This window comes from Calonectris borealis, chromosome 14, assembly GCF_964195595.1.
Source record: "Calonectris borealis chromosome 14, bCalBor7.hap1.2, whole genome shotgun sequence".
NCBI lineage: Eukaryota > Metazoa > Chordata > Aves > Procellariiformes > Procellariidae > Calonectris > Calonectris borealis.
The window spans coordinates 15,497,048-15,512,525 of NC_134325.1; the positions used below are offsets into that span (position 1 = coordinate 15,497,048).

General features: G+C 36.2%; 1 protein-coding gene across 1 annotated transcript in view; it reads right to left on the reverse strand.

Annotated features, from left to right (window-relative positions):
- Window positions 1–15,478, reverse strand: part of LUZP2 (leucine zipper protein 2) — a 198,991-nt gene that overhangs the window by 108,113 nt on the left and 75,400 nt on the right. The window contains exon 2 of the mRNA XM_075163293.1: window positions 778–895. Coding sequence (XP_075019394.1) covers window positions 778–895 — 118 coding nt within the window. The remainder of the gene's footprint in view (window positions 1–777; window positions 896–15,478) is intronic.

Here is a 15,478-nt window from a genome sequence, read left to right on the forward strand (position 1 = left end):
ACGTGACGATAAAAATGCAACGTCAGGAAATACAGTCCTTTAAAATGGCATGACATACAGAGACAAATCTCAACTGATAATGAGTCCGAATGTTTTTACCAGACCAACAGAAAGACTCTTAAGTGAACATCTGGTGATTTCAGAACCTCAAATCCAGAGCAGGACTTTTAATCTACTTTTTGCTCTGAGGAACTAATTTGACTCCAGAGTTAATCTGACTATTGCTCTTTCAGCCTACCCATGATACTCAAAAGTTAAATCTAGAGGTGTCTCAGCTCTAGCTGCAGGCTCACCTAGCTCTATTTGTCAGCTAAACTTGTAAAGTAATGCCCTGCGGTAAATCCAGTCGGTCCGTGTAGATGGGACGTCAGGTAGGTAAAGTGGGCAGCTAAACTAGGCCCTATGTATATGAGTATATGTAACTCATCAGCAAAGATGCAACCTGCAACAGCAAAGGAAAGCCTTTATAGTAGCTGCCGGGACAAATGTGTGGTAATTCCACTAAGACAGCTTACGCTTTTTCCTTCCCTTCCTTTTTTGTTCTACTATGTTCTATTTTCATATTTTCTTTATTTTTTTGAGTAAGTGGACAAAGGGCCCAACTCATTAGGATTACGTTTTCCATAAAAATACCAGTTTTATGTTAAGCACAAGATCAACAAAATAATAATTATTCCCATATTAAAAAAAAACAACCCATATTTTTTGTAATAAATAGATCTCAATATGAAAAAAAACAAGGTAATTAATCCTACAGAAACCAAGACATAACCTAACCTGGAGGTTTACTTTAATTCCCTCGAGTTCTTTAGAAGTCTTCGACAGTTGACGAAGGATATTGCTCCTTTCCTTAAAGACTTCTTTCAGCTGTCTTTCCAGTTCTTCATAGCCCTGTCTAATACAGAAAATAAAAGCATGAGATCTTCTCAAAACATTCCTCAATGCATTTGAAAACAGTCTTAGTTCATCCAAATTTAATTAATTCCAACATTCCTTATAGATCCCTAATTGGAGCGTGGGAAGGAACCCTGTTCACCTATATAGTGATAGGATGAGAGGAAATGGCCTCAAGTTGCACCAGAGGAGGTTTCGATTGGACATTAGGAAAAATTTCTTCACCAAAAGGCTTGTCAATTCTTGGAACAGGCTGCCCAAGGAACTGGTTAAGTCACCGTCCCTGGAGGTATTTAAAAGACGTGTAGATGTGGCGCTTAGGGACATAGTTTAGCGGTGGACTTGGCAGTGTTGGGTTTATGGTTGGACCTGATATCTTAAAGGTCTTTTCCAACCTAAATGATTCTATGATTCTATATAATAACTTGATTTCTCCTAACATAGATAAATAGATGTTTTGTATGTCAAAATGATGTGCTGTATACAAATTATCAGACTGAAACACTGCGAATGGTGTATTGTCTGTGATGAACAGGAGACAGAAAGGATGTATTTAACATGAGTGATGGTACGTAGCATTAGATTTTTTTCTTATTTAAAAGATATTCCATGCAAGAAATCAAGCAAAAATTTGAAACTATTAAGTTTTGTGACACCCAGTAATTTGAGGGAAGGATGATTCAGATCCATTTTAACTTTGTAAAATTTATTTCACTCCACAATTTCCCGCCACTTAAACCTCATTACAGTATAAACTAGAACTGACAAATATGCTAAGAGGAATCAAACCTAATTATGAATTAATGGATAAGTCAAAATATTCTATCCTTTTCAAAATTGTAATTTTTACTTGGAATGTAACTATACATTTTAAAATTTCTATAAAATCACAATGAAATAAATCAAATGCATATTGGCTGTAGGAAATACAGATCCAACTCTCATACCCCATTTCAGAAAAAAACCAAACATTATAGTTAATTCTAAAACAACATAATTTTTCATTTAAAATTGTCATTTTGAGGAAGACTGATCAGTGAATTGAAACATCCATTCCTTCTACAACTTAAGTTTAATTTAATTTTATTTTTTTCCTCCTTGCCGTACCTCTGGTTCTAAGAAGGGGGAAAAAAGAACTTCAACTCTGCAACACATCAGTACTATTTTATTATTGGATCCAAGACCTTGAAGTTAAACAGGAATCTTAACGCTCCTTTAACGGATTTTGAATACACACTTGAGCAAAGAAACTCAGTAAAGCAAATTACATATGCTATCTAATATCAGTCCTATCTATTTTAGCAATAGACAGCTCACAAAATATGAAAGATTTATGAAAAAAGAAAATTATTCTGTATTAAAGGATACTTTGGATACCTAGAAGAGATGAAAGTGAATAAAACGTCTCTTTCATCAACACAAGACTTTAGGCAAAGAATCTTAACATTATATTGAAGTTTCAGCAATAATTATATTCAGCTTTGACAGAATGTCGCAAATTAAAAAGCGTAGAGTTCTTCTTCGAGTTTGCATCTCTAATGAAACACAAAACATCTCCAATTTCTGCTTGTTGCTGCAAAATAAGAACTGAAATGTTTTGGTCCGCACTGTAGAACGCAACACTTTCAGTGAAGATCTTCAGCACAATTGCTAGGTCGACTGTTTCATTTTGCAGTAGAAGTTCTCCTTTAGCGGAAAGTTGAAAAGGAAAAGAGGAGAGAGATTCCCCCTCTCAATTCCAAAAAATGTTAATTTTTCCCAGGATGGTAAAATAAAAACTACAATCTTTCTAATGCATTTTGTAGATGGTAGATAAAAAGCTCAGCTGTCAGTAAAGTATTTTATTTCCTGCATAAATTTTGCTTTTTCTTTCTATTTGTGGATTAACTTTGTTACAAGAAACTGTGGTTTCAGACCATTTTGATGATGTTCATCCATCAGGGGAAAGAAAAAACTGCAGACCTAGTGGGCAAACAAGAATTGCCTCTGAGAACTACTGTAAGATTCATGGGGTAAAGTCAGTGCAAAGAGAGAACGCCAGGACTCAGCTATGAGTACCTACTAGTACCTAAACAGCACTCATAAGTAATCTGGTTATCCTTGGTATGGATAACTAATGTTATCAAAAATAAACTGTCTCAAATAGAGGTCACATAGCCAAACACATCATGGGTTTTACAGGAAAATCCACGTGCCAAGATGTTGAACCTTCCAGAATTTAGCATTATTTACATGGAGGGTTTGGTTCAAATTTTTCTATCAAATTGAATGAAAGAACCTACCTTTACATGAATTAAATCTAGCCAGTGCTAGAATACCTGATAAATATTAGCATTCTGGTTGTTACATGCAATGTAACTAAAATCTCCTGCATTAAGTTTTATATAGGAAAACCTATAGTTTTTTTGTTACCACTCCAGCTATATGTGATTTTAAACAAGGTATACATCACTGTAAAAGAGCTGGCTCACCTCAGTGGTAGTAACAACATTACGTATAATCAGAGAATACTCCCATTTTAATTTGCTGATGAAGAGAGGTCAGGGAGGAATTTCCTCCTGCTAAAAGTAATCAGGTAGTTTCAGTAAGGTCATCACTTCCATTCCACTTCAAGAATCACAAAAAAGTGTGTTAGACTTGCTGGTCTCTTTTGCCACTGAAATGTCGTGGTTTTGTTTAAAGTTAAACCCTGCATTTACAAAAATTACCTGCAAGTGGTAACACTGTCTTAAGGATCACTTTGAAGTAACACACACCCCCCCAATTCCAGTTTAGCTTGAGCATTTAAGGGCCATCTGTCCCAAGCAGCCAATTATGCTGCCCCATGGGTATTCAAGTTGGCACAAGTTTCCCTCTGTTGTCTTGTAAATACTGATATCTAGCCATTTGTACAATGGGGCATTCCCCGAATTTTAAAATTGAGCTTAATACAGACTATGCATGCACTTATATTTTCCTTCATATTATATTTTATGACACACTAGGCAGGGAGGAGGAGATAAAAAGCCAACAACCAACTTACTACAGTGAGTCACAAACCAGATAATTTAAAATAAAGGAAAGAAGAATGAAGATACAAGACATAGCTATCAGATCTATGATTTTCTAAAGCTAATGCTAGATAAAATATTATTTTCATCATGACATAGCAATATTTCTTTCATTTGTGAAAACATATAAATCACAAAATACATAATCACAAATACAGAATTGTGTCCTGATGAACATCAGCAAACTCCTCTGAATTTTATTAACAAGAATACTATTTGCCTAATTAAGAAAAAACTGCAAGATGTAACACAATTGGACCAGATATCAACAAGACTTAATCAGCATAATTCCTCTGAATTCAGAGAAGATTTAAATTGAAAGAACACCTAATCTACATCTAGGAACCTGAATGGAACATACGGCTCTTTAAGAAGGATGGCATCATCCCTCACCATGTGGGAAAAAGGAGGAGAAGGAACTTTAGTAGGAAAACAGTGAAATGTTAAACTTAATGACAAATTATGTGAGTGTGGAGGCAGAGTGGATTCCTGCGGCCTGAAAAATAAGATCTGAATCGAACAATTTGCTTATGCTGAACTTGGATGCCAGTTTTGTACTACAGTACAATTCTGGAAGAAGCTGTCTCAGCGAATGTGACGTGTCACCACTGAACCACCCTGCCACAAGCACCATGAAATCCCAGTGACTTTCCAAAATCTTCCGATCCTCAAAAACTGTCAGGGTTCTCTACTCATTTTGCAGTATAATTATAGGTGGCCAAAATAAGTTAAACCCATTCCTAGAAAACTCCACTAAGGAATTATACACAGATTAAATCTGTTCTCCAAATGTTAGGTTACATCAGTTACACCATTCTGCAAAATAAGGTGTCCTTATCAGCATATCCACGCAGAGATTAAAATAAATATTTATCATTTTAGCACATGAATGTGCTTTTACAAATGTTCATTATGAAACAGAACAATTTAGCAATACTCTGCACGTTAAGGTCATCTGCAGTACTCCAATTGCAAGTTGTTTCGCTTTTACCATCAGCCTATTGATGTAGTGTCAGTGAAAATTCCAATATCATTTGTTTTCAGGGAATGATATTCACTTGTAGTTTTAAGCTTAGTCAGCTGTTTTGACTCTTCTATTATTCTTACTGACATGATTTAATAGATTATAGTAAACATTTCAACAGATTCTAATTTTCAGTATGCAACAGAAACGAAAGACTAGCGCCCCACAGATCACTCCACCTCTGACTGTTATTTCCTTAAATATTAGAATTTAAGCTTTTCGTCTCAAAATAAGGATTGAGCTTATTTGTCACTGAATAATATGTACTATGTCAGGACAAAGTAAAATTGATTTTGTTTTCCCACCAGGTTTGCAAAGCCTGTCTTTGAAAAAAACCCAACCCTTAAAACAAAAGAGAAAATTGAAATACAGTCTGCAGTTTAAGACAAACTTAGACAGATGTCTCTTCCAACAAATCTGTTGTCAGTTCTATTCCTGAAGCCACTTATCTTTTTTTTTTAAAAACTTTCCTGCTATATTTGCAATTAGTATCTTAGGGCATCCTACTGTCAATGCTAGGAAAATCAGGTGAGATGATGAGAAGGTCCCAGCCTCATGGGTTTGGTTATTTTTTTAAAGCTGCAATAGTTAAGAAAAGAGTAGACTGTATTCCTTTTCATGCATCATAAACCATAAATACTGCTTACAAAGTACATTTGCAAAGTGCACGATTGCCCAGGTGTTTCTAAAGCACTCTTTTAAGATATTCTCGGTGGCAGATGTGCACACATGAATGTGGTCTATATTCAAGTGAGAAAGATTCATCACAATTCTAAATCAACATAACTGGAAGTAGAAGATTAGGATCTTTACAATTGTAAAATAGACAAATGAGACAGAAATGACTGACAATGACAACAGAGCACTGCACTGCTGCTTTTTCTCACTCTAAATATAAGCATTTTTTATCTAGAAATTCAGTGAGAGGGAAGTCATTTATTAATGATCAACAAACAGAATAATCAGGTTATCTACATCTAAATAAGGTATGCAATATATACCATATAATGTGTACATATATAGTATACTATAATAGTATCTAACCTACTTTTATCTGATTTCAGTCAATTCTGAATTAACAATGACATTTGGGAAGAAAAATCATATAAGCATTAAGTTGATCAGCAGAGAAGCTCTTGCTGAAATCCAGCCTTTGTCAGATACAACTGTTCTCCATACTCAAATGGCATTTACGTTATGTGTTTTGTATTTGGGCATTATCTAAACACTGTGTTTCAGAGTGGGGATGGGGCAGGGGAAGGAAAAAAAATGAACACAAAATCTTGGGGATTTAGGACGAGACGAGGAAAATTTTTTGTTATCTGACCTTCATAACTTGTGCAAAATATTTGGTTGGAACGTTTCACCCCTACCTACTGAAAATAATGTATGATCGTGTGGTCCAGGCTTGATTTATTAACAGTTCAACTAAAAATCACATTGTCAGTACCTATATGACTATAGCAGGTTATGACTGCTTAAGTAGACTTAAGTGCCTGACCTATTCTAACTTTAATAGCCCACAAAATGGTAGCAGTGCTGGTGCATTTTATTTGGTTTCTACACAGCTAGGGAATCAGGCCCTTTGCATCTATTTCCTCTTACTTTTTAATGCACGCATCGTAAATAAACCAAAACAATCTAGCATCTTTTTGGCAGACTCTTGGCTGCGTAGAATCAATGACTCATCAGGGAAAAGATGCAACTGTCAGTTCCCATCAGTGAGTAAAGGAGGAAAAGGAATTTCTGAAAACTTGCAGCTGGCACACATACCTGGCCCCAGGAAATGACACAGCAAGTTGAATCATCATGAATAACGTGATACTGCAAATAATGACCCAAAGGAAAAAAAACCAACTTGTATTCATCCACTGAAAAGCGCACAGGCCACAAAAGCGAAGATTTATCATTATAAGGAAGGACTGTACAAAACTCTGTGATTGACCCCACAGAAAAATAACCCCTCCTCCCAAACATACAAATAGGTGTGATGAGCCTTTTTTCTTCTTCAAGCTATCATTCAGCAGGCACTTCACCTACAGCAATGAATCCTTACTGGATTTATACAGTTGTAATATGGAACAGACATCTTCTGAAAAGGAAGTTATTAAACTCTTTACAACTATTCAAATGTAGACTGCATAAACATGGACTTGTCCTCTGTACGTAGAGTTGACTTTCACATCAGTTCTACAGGATTTAGTCTTTAATAGGAAACCCATTCACACCAAAACCATTCTTTTTCTGACAGCTAACATTACCCTTTTCAGTTCTGATACTTTTCATCATTTATGTCCATAATACTGCCTTTGGTCTGATTTTCTACTGCGTATCTAAAACATTTGACTATGACCTCGATGTTACTACCCTTAAATACAGCACTGTTAGACTAGTCTCCTCAGATAACCAGCAATGCTTTTTTCCAACACCTCTTACAATACAGTCAGGTTAACATTTCTGTCTCAGCTAGCTGTATAATTTAATCTTGTAGTTGTTTTGGAATTTTACATTTAACTCTGCTGTTTAATAAAACAAGAACCTACCAACATCATGACATCTATAGGAAATTTCACTTTCTCCTTCTGTCTAAGCTGTGATCTCAGTTGATATAAAATTGAAATATTTCTACTTTAACTTGACAAAACTGTCAATGGGTATCCTCTGAAAGTCTATTTCACTGTTTAATAACTTAGTTTAGTAAAGTTCACTGATCAGTTGTAATCAAGTTTTAGAAATAGAACTTGTAAAACTTTTTTTTTATTAACCCAGAGGCAACAAGGTGAGAAATTAGTCCCAGATCATTTGATTCTATATACATAACCATGGACACACACACACACACAATGTATACATATATAAACGTGCACACAAATGAGATGTATAAACCTAGAGCTAATGTATTTCTAGGCAGAGACATGCCACAGGAGTATTCTTTTTAAATTCAAGCTGGAATCCTATAATCATGCTAGGAATGTGCATAGTGAGATCAGCTGGCAGTATGATCTATATTTGCCAAAGTCTACTCAACATTTCTACTGGCTGTGGAAGGGCAAACAACACAGTATAAGGTTAGCTAGTTAAATTAACTTCCCCTACTCTATTTTTAAAAATAAATGTGATTTGTCTTAATGATAAGCTACCCACTTTGTGTCATGTGGCACTTCTCAAAAATCTAATACTACTAAGTTAGCTATATTGTGTTAATTAACGATACCATGATTTTTTTTTAAATATATGAGTAAATCGTTTTTCAAATTAGCACCTTAAGAAGTCAGGATAAAGGTGATATTGGTAGTTAAGGGACTCATGTGCTTGACTAACCCTTCATTTACCACCAAGATCCTAAATTCCTCACCAGTTGCTACCCAGCACCACAAGCACCTAAGCACCTTCTGTGTTACTAGAAATTAAATCCTGACACTGCTGAATTGCTCAAAGACACCAAGAAAAGAACAAGGAGGTACTTAATCCATGGTCTGGCGACCAAGAATGTATCTGGTTTATGGAAAATGCAAGTTAAATGCTGGTCCTGTGAGTATTTATTAGGACAGGGAGAAAAGCCAAAGCAATGAGCTGGGTGAAAATTAGTGTTCTCCTGCTCTGACGGAGACCTGAGAGGGCCTGGAAGTTGTATTGATAGTATAAACTGTAATAAGGAAATAGTTACGATTTCTGCTAAAGGACTCTTACGTCCCTTCACTGAAGTGAATGCCACAAAGATTCCCAAACAAGGCAGCCCAGACCAGCTGCCTCTGCGGTCCTCCAACACCAAGGGTGTCCCATTTACACAGCTCGTTCACAAAAGTTAAATCCAGCCTGACATGGGCTAATCCCTTTCTATTTTGTGATATTTGAAGAAGAGGAGCAACCCCTTCAGACAGGGAACACAGGGACTCGGGACTGAATCACTCTCTAGCAAGGTTTCTCTCTCCCACTGACTGCAGAGGAAGCCTAGTGATAAGCATCATCAGGGTAATGTTTTCTGTGAAAGACTGAAGACAGAACAAAGCTGTTGAATATAACAAGTGAATTCAGCCGGTACTGTAGTAATTGCACAAATACCCAGATCACAACAGTAAACCAACAAACATAGCTGTCGTACTGACAGTAGAGTAGTGATACCGATAAAGACTGGCAGAGTGCCCGCTGTCAGGGCTGCCAACACGGGCTCACTCACGTCGAGCAGCCTCTGCTGCCAAAGCCTAGTGACTTGTTAGAAAGGCATCACCTTTGAACATAAGTTTAGTTACAGATTTTCAAAATCCTTACTCTGCTTAAGGACTTCGGGAAGGTGTATCTGCACCTCCATTGCTTGTCCATCTGTCTTACATGTTTGAGATAGCAGGTATTAAAATAATTGGCTTACTAGCAACAGAGACATCTATGTTAAAATTTCAAAGAAAGAAATTTCCTTGCTACTTTAACTCCTACCATTATAAAATATGATTATATTAGGTTTGTCTTGTAGCAACAAATTTCCCAATTTTTCTTCCAAATATTCCCAATTTCCAAATGATCTATTTCTCCAATTTCACAATTTCCAAATATTTAAAATTGCTGTTGCATCCTAACTTCTACATTAGTTCTGCTAAAACGTGAATAAAACAGTCTGTTCAGTGTAATTCTTCCTCTCTTCTTTCACATGCTCTGGTGCTAATGTGATTCAACCTAGATCATTACAAAAAATAAATATCAAACAAAAAACCCTTCCATTTGATTAAAATTGTTCCAGATATTCTTGCAGAAATTTAGAAATTCAGGAAGAAAAACTTTATTGAACATTCTATTGTCTTCTCCTGCTCAGACCTTACTGTTCTCTGTTGTATAGTTTATAGTGTTTCAGCCCTTTAAGTTTCACAATGGCTCAAAAAGCCTTGGAACTTCTGCCACCACCTCTGAGAGGTATTTCCACAATGTACCAGAATCAGAATATTAAAAAAAAAAAAGTAGTTTCCTAACTTTAAGTCTATATTTTCCCTTTTTTCACTTTTTTCCCCTGAATCATGGAAACTCTTGCCAACAAATCTGTCGCATTCAGTTTTACTCTCTCCTCTCTCCTTTTCCTCCTTCATGGTGTTATGAATTAAACTATGGTAGGCACAGAAAGAGTAAGGACAACCTCAGAGTTGGAAAGACATCAAATGTAAACATTATTCTCTTATTGTGTTTTGTAGGCAAGTCATATGGCTAGTTTAATACTTTTTTGCTTATGCACTTTGACATCTGAGATTAAGGAATATCACCAGTACCAGAGTCCTATCTACTACTGAACCTGGCTGACCCGGAACAACCACATAATCAGAGAATGGTAGGTCTGCTTAGAGGGTGAATATTTCTTAATTTTCATTCAATTTTTAAATCAATCGGGACATCTCACTCGAAAACATTACTTCAATATGTCAGTATATCACCAAACCAAACCATTATTACCACAAGATATTAATTCATAATTGCATATTGATTATATGATTCCCAAATGGTAGCGTATAAAGTGTGCTACGTTGTGGATGTCCCACAACTGTAGAAAGAATTAAAAAAAAAGAAAAAAAAAGCACAAAAGCATGAGGTGAACTTGTTGCATAATTGGTGCTACTAAATCAACAGGCTAAAATAAAGGATGAAACTAGCATAGATCTTATCAACACATTGTTGGCAAATCCAAAAAGAAGGCATCATAGCACACCATTGAGCCCAAACTTCTGAGGACCGTCTCACATTACCTGGCGGTCTTCTTATAGGTATCCTCTGAAAGTCTATTTCACTGTTTAATAACTTAGTTTAGTAAAGTTTAATTGTCTTCTTACTAGCTTAGAGCGCTGGCAGAGCAAGCACGTGTCTGTCTGAAACAGACAATATCAGTAACCTGATAAAAACAACTTTTTCTGTATAGAAGTTGTTGCAAAAGCCACATAATAGAAGAAATATATAAAAGCTCTTATCCTGTCTCCCAGACATCAGTAGAAAATTTGCCAGTTTTAGTTGACTCTTGTGACATCACATCCTTGGTCTTACAATACAAAGCCTCATCCAGGGGAATACCAGAACCTTCTTGGACTCTTAGTAAACTTTTCAAAACTATCTGGGTTAGCTTGCCTGCAGTAAACCTCCTCTTTTTCTTTTTTTAATCCATCTGCTAGATAATTATACAAAAGAAAAATCCTGCAAATCCCTTCAGAAGACTACTCTTTAAAGGAAACACAGTAGGAACATTCTATTCTACCTAGCAGAAGGATTTCGAGATACTCGTTTTACTCAATCTGGCACGAAATGAGAAAAGTCAAACCCAAGCTCCTTATAAGGTATAAGTCACCCGCTCAGCAATTCTGCTAGCAGGTCTGTCCTTGCACCTGCTCTTCACCCCTTTATAGTGCCATTAGAACAATAAGCAGAATGGACAGAAGCAATTGTACAGTTCATTTTCTGCCAGAAAGGACAACTTTGAACAATTTACCATCAAATTTGTCTTTATGATATCAAACCACCTTTTACTTTGTTCACTCTGCTGTGAAAACAGATTATCTCAAGATACTATTATCCTGTGCTTGTACAAAACACAGGACCATGCATGCTGCAACTTATTTCTTTAGGATCCTTAATATATTAAAAAATAATTGAAATAACTCTTTGCTACTTTGATATTTTTATTGGCCCAATGATGATGCTGTTCCACTGACACATCTAGGATGTCTTCTTCACTTCTGATTGCATAACTTATAAAAATTATTCTCCACATCTTGAACTGTGTCCTCATTAAAATCCAAACACTTGCTTAAAATACCCCAAAAGCCTAATTATATGTAAGTCCTGTTCTGGATAAAAATCTCTGTTCTTATAAACTGTACTTAACTGGAGGCCCCTAGTCTACAGCCCCCCTGAGAACAATTGAATTTGGTTTTGTTGCTACTATATTAGGAATTTTTCTTGAATTGTACCGAATTTCTTTTTTAAATAGTAGCCCCAAAATGCATTGCTTGCTAGGGTCACATATTGACCAACCAACCAAAACTGTTATCTTGATTTTAGCCATAATGTCACTTCATTTGTATTTCTAAATGTGATATGATCATCAGGTAAAAAAGAAAGTAAAGAGAAAAGACAGGCAAGCTGAAGAGAAAAATACAGCTGTATCTGCTAAGGTATGGTCCCATGGGCGAGAACGTGGATTGCAGAAAGACAGAAAGAGGACACAAGTCATCAAGTGGAAAAGACGATATTGAAGCAGCAGAAAACAAATATGAAGTTCTGAAGAGGAAACTGAAATCTAAATGAGAGTCAGAAATATCTGAACAGCTTGAAAGAATTGGCAAGTCCTGGGTAAGCAATTAAGAGGGCTAAATAAAGAACTTGAAATCCACTGCTGTGCCTCTGACTCCTTCAGAACAAAGTACTGCTTTTAGCATAATTTACATCAAGGAAATTTGGAGTAACAAAATGTAAAACTACTAGTAAATACAAATTTACAAGGAACAGACACAAGTACCTGGGAAGCAAGAGAACTGGCAGTTTCAAAAAGACTTCCAAAACATTAAAGAGAAATGCTGAAAACAAAAACCAGAAATTAGCTAGGTTTTAAAGAACAAGAATTGCAAAATAAATGAAAGGGACATAAAAGCAAAATTATTTCTCTATCTAACACTTGTCAAAATATTGCAAATTTGTATGACAGAGATATAGTCCTCTCAAATTCAACCACAGAAAGTTATCCAGAAATAGCTGTATGCAGAAAACATTGCAATATATCACAATATCTACTTTGTGATTCTCCTTTCAACAGATGACATACAGAGCTACGTACATTATTTCAACACTTCCCTATCCTGTGAAATGCTTCTTTCTATTTCCCTCAAAACTGTACTGAAAGTCAAGTTTCAAATACAAAAAAAAAAAAAAAGAAAGAAAAAAGTGATACATAAAAAGTTAAGTAACAGCTGATATTCCCATTGGACCAACACTTAAAGCCATATCGATTTTTCTCTTTATAAAGTCTGTATGAAGTTAGTCTTCATATAATTAAGCTTAATAAAATGTAATTGTCCAATAAAAACTGCCTGTGATATTTATAGTTTCATGATTCATCAGTAATATATCTGAAAAAAACAGAATAACGTGTGAATGGATAGACTCCAATGGATAATATGATAGATCAGCAAAACGGGCATGTTTTACTTTTTTACATTTTTATTTTATTTAGTGTATTTTCTTCTAAGACAAATTTGTATTTACAAAAACTTGGATATAAAATTTTATGTTGGTAATAGAAATTTTAGGTTACTAGGAATTATACTTACTAATCACCATGTCGCCCATCCATTTTAAAACTTACATTACTAGTGTGTAGGACTTTGGTGAGATTTGGATCAATTCTTAATGAAATCTTTGGTGGTTTTCACTTAACATTTTTATTTCAGAAAACACTTAAGGTCTATGACAAAATATTGAGGCAATTTGCTCCCTTCTTTCCATCAGCGTTCCCAGCGTGTTTGCTTGTTCAATGCCTAAAGCACTTCATAAACACCATTTTTTTTGTTTTCACCTTGGATTTTCTGTAGCATTTATCACTTCAGTATCTGAAAGATCCAGAATCATGACTGAATCTTTTTTTTTTTATTGGAGTAAACATCCTTAGTGAACAGACAAGAATGTAATAGGGAAAAAGGAACACTAGGTAATGAGACACCGCTAACCTCAATTTATTAAGTGGACTAAGCAAGGGACCGACTGCGTCAGGACGAGCTTCACGCTCACAGCCAGACCTGCACCCTCCCCGTACATTTGCCTGAGATGCACCCCCGTTGCCACTCCAATGAGATGGCACAGTCGCGCCTGGGGGAAAACACAGCACTTTCTCCAAAGGGTCCCAGTGTTGTACTCTGGGTCGTAGATGGGCATCAACACTTTTACACTGCCTCCCCCCAGTCTCTGCTACTGGGTGGTTTCGTAGCCAGGTGTCAGTACAAACCTACAACCAAATCAGCCCTCGAGGGTACTGTGGGTATATCTTCCAGTTTCAGGTGTTATCTGCTGTTATTTGTGGATGCACAGACCATACTGAGGCTCATCGCACTCAGCTCCTCTGTTTGCATCGTCCTGTTTGCCAGGGCTCCCTACACTCACTCAGTTGAGCAAGACAAGGTCACGATGCTCCTGTGACAAGGAGTGTTGCGAATGCACCACCGCAAGGAGGAGGGAAAAACTAAAAGACAAGCTACAGGTGTATGCCATACTTTCAAGTGGACACTGATTCCATAGCAGCTTCATCTTTAAATGACTTGGAACAATGGAGAAAGTATCACCAATCGTACAACTTTTCCCTTTGCTTTTTAGAGACTCTGTGGGAACTACAGATATCCAAGAGGTTTTTCAAAGGTTACAGCATAATTTATAATAGAAAGCATTATCAAGTGCAAATATAAATGTTTCTATCCCTTCCCACTACAATCTTTTTAATTCATTGAAAATACTTATTTTCTGAATACATATAATGAGAATTACATGGGGAGTGAAGAAACAGCTAAATTTACCACATACAGAATGCAAATCAAGCGCTAAAGAACAATGTTCTTATCAAGTTTCATGCAAATTTGTGTTTGCTGTTGAGAAAATCCTTCTGGATTGCTGAAATGCAGCTATGTTAATAAGCAGATATAAAAAGCAAATGCTGAAAACAAAGGCCCATCTCACTTCCTACAGACTTTCCTTTTCTCAGACACTAACTCTTCCCTCAGCGTATGCCTCCATCAGCAGCCAGCATCTGGTGCGTCTTCTCGATGGAACAAAACAGAACTTCACTCCGAAGTTTTTGTTTTTAGCAGGGTCACAGTGATAGAAGCACTTCTTCAGCTGCATCAAGAACTACGTGAACTAAACCTGCTCAGAGAATACGTAACTGACATAGAAGAGCTGTTGCCCATACATTCGTTTTTTCCTCTTATTCCATATCTGCTTTGAATGACATTTCCATTGCAGATTCAATGGAAGAAAATGCTACATAGCTCACTTCTTCATCAGTACACTGTGAGATCACAAGTTTCTTTCCAAGAATGGTACAGGAACATGCCTGAAATTCGCCATATATGCAAACCAAGGAGGATGGTTCAATATATTGGGTATCATTTCTCTCCTGAAAAAGAGAACTTTCTTCACTCTGTGTTCAGCCCATTTTTACTAGATCAGAACCGAGCCAGACATAATTTCATGAAATTGCCTATACTTGTAATTTTTCTTAGCATGATTGTCACACATTTTTCTAAGTTTTGCATTGTCTTTTGTGATCCTTACTCAAACGATCTCCAAAACAGCTATATCAGAATTGGAAAGAACGGGCTGTAACACTACTATAACAATGCTGTGATCATGTAAATTCATACATCTCCTGCTGGAAAGATTTCCTAAGTTATCAGCATACTAATACATGTATGCGGTCCAACTTCCAGTCTACAAATATTACTGCAGAATTCAAATTTTCCTAAATGTCCAAAGTATCAGACTTCTTTATTTCATTGAGATGATT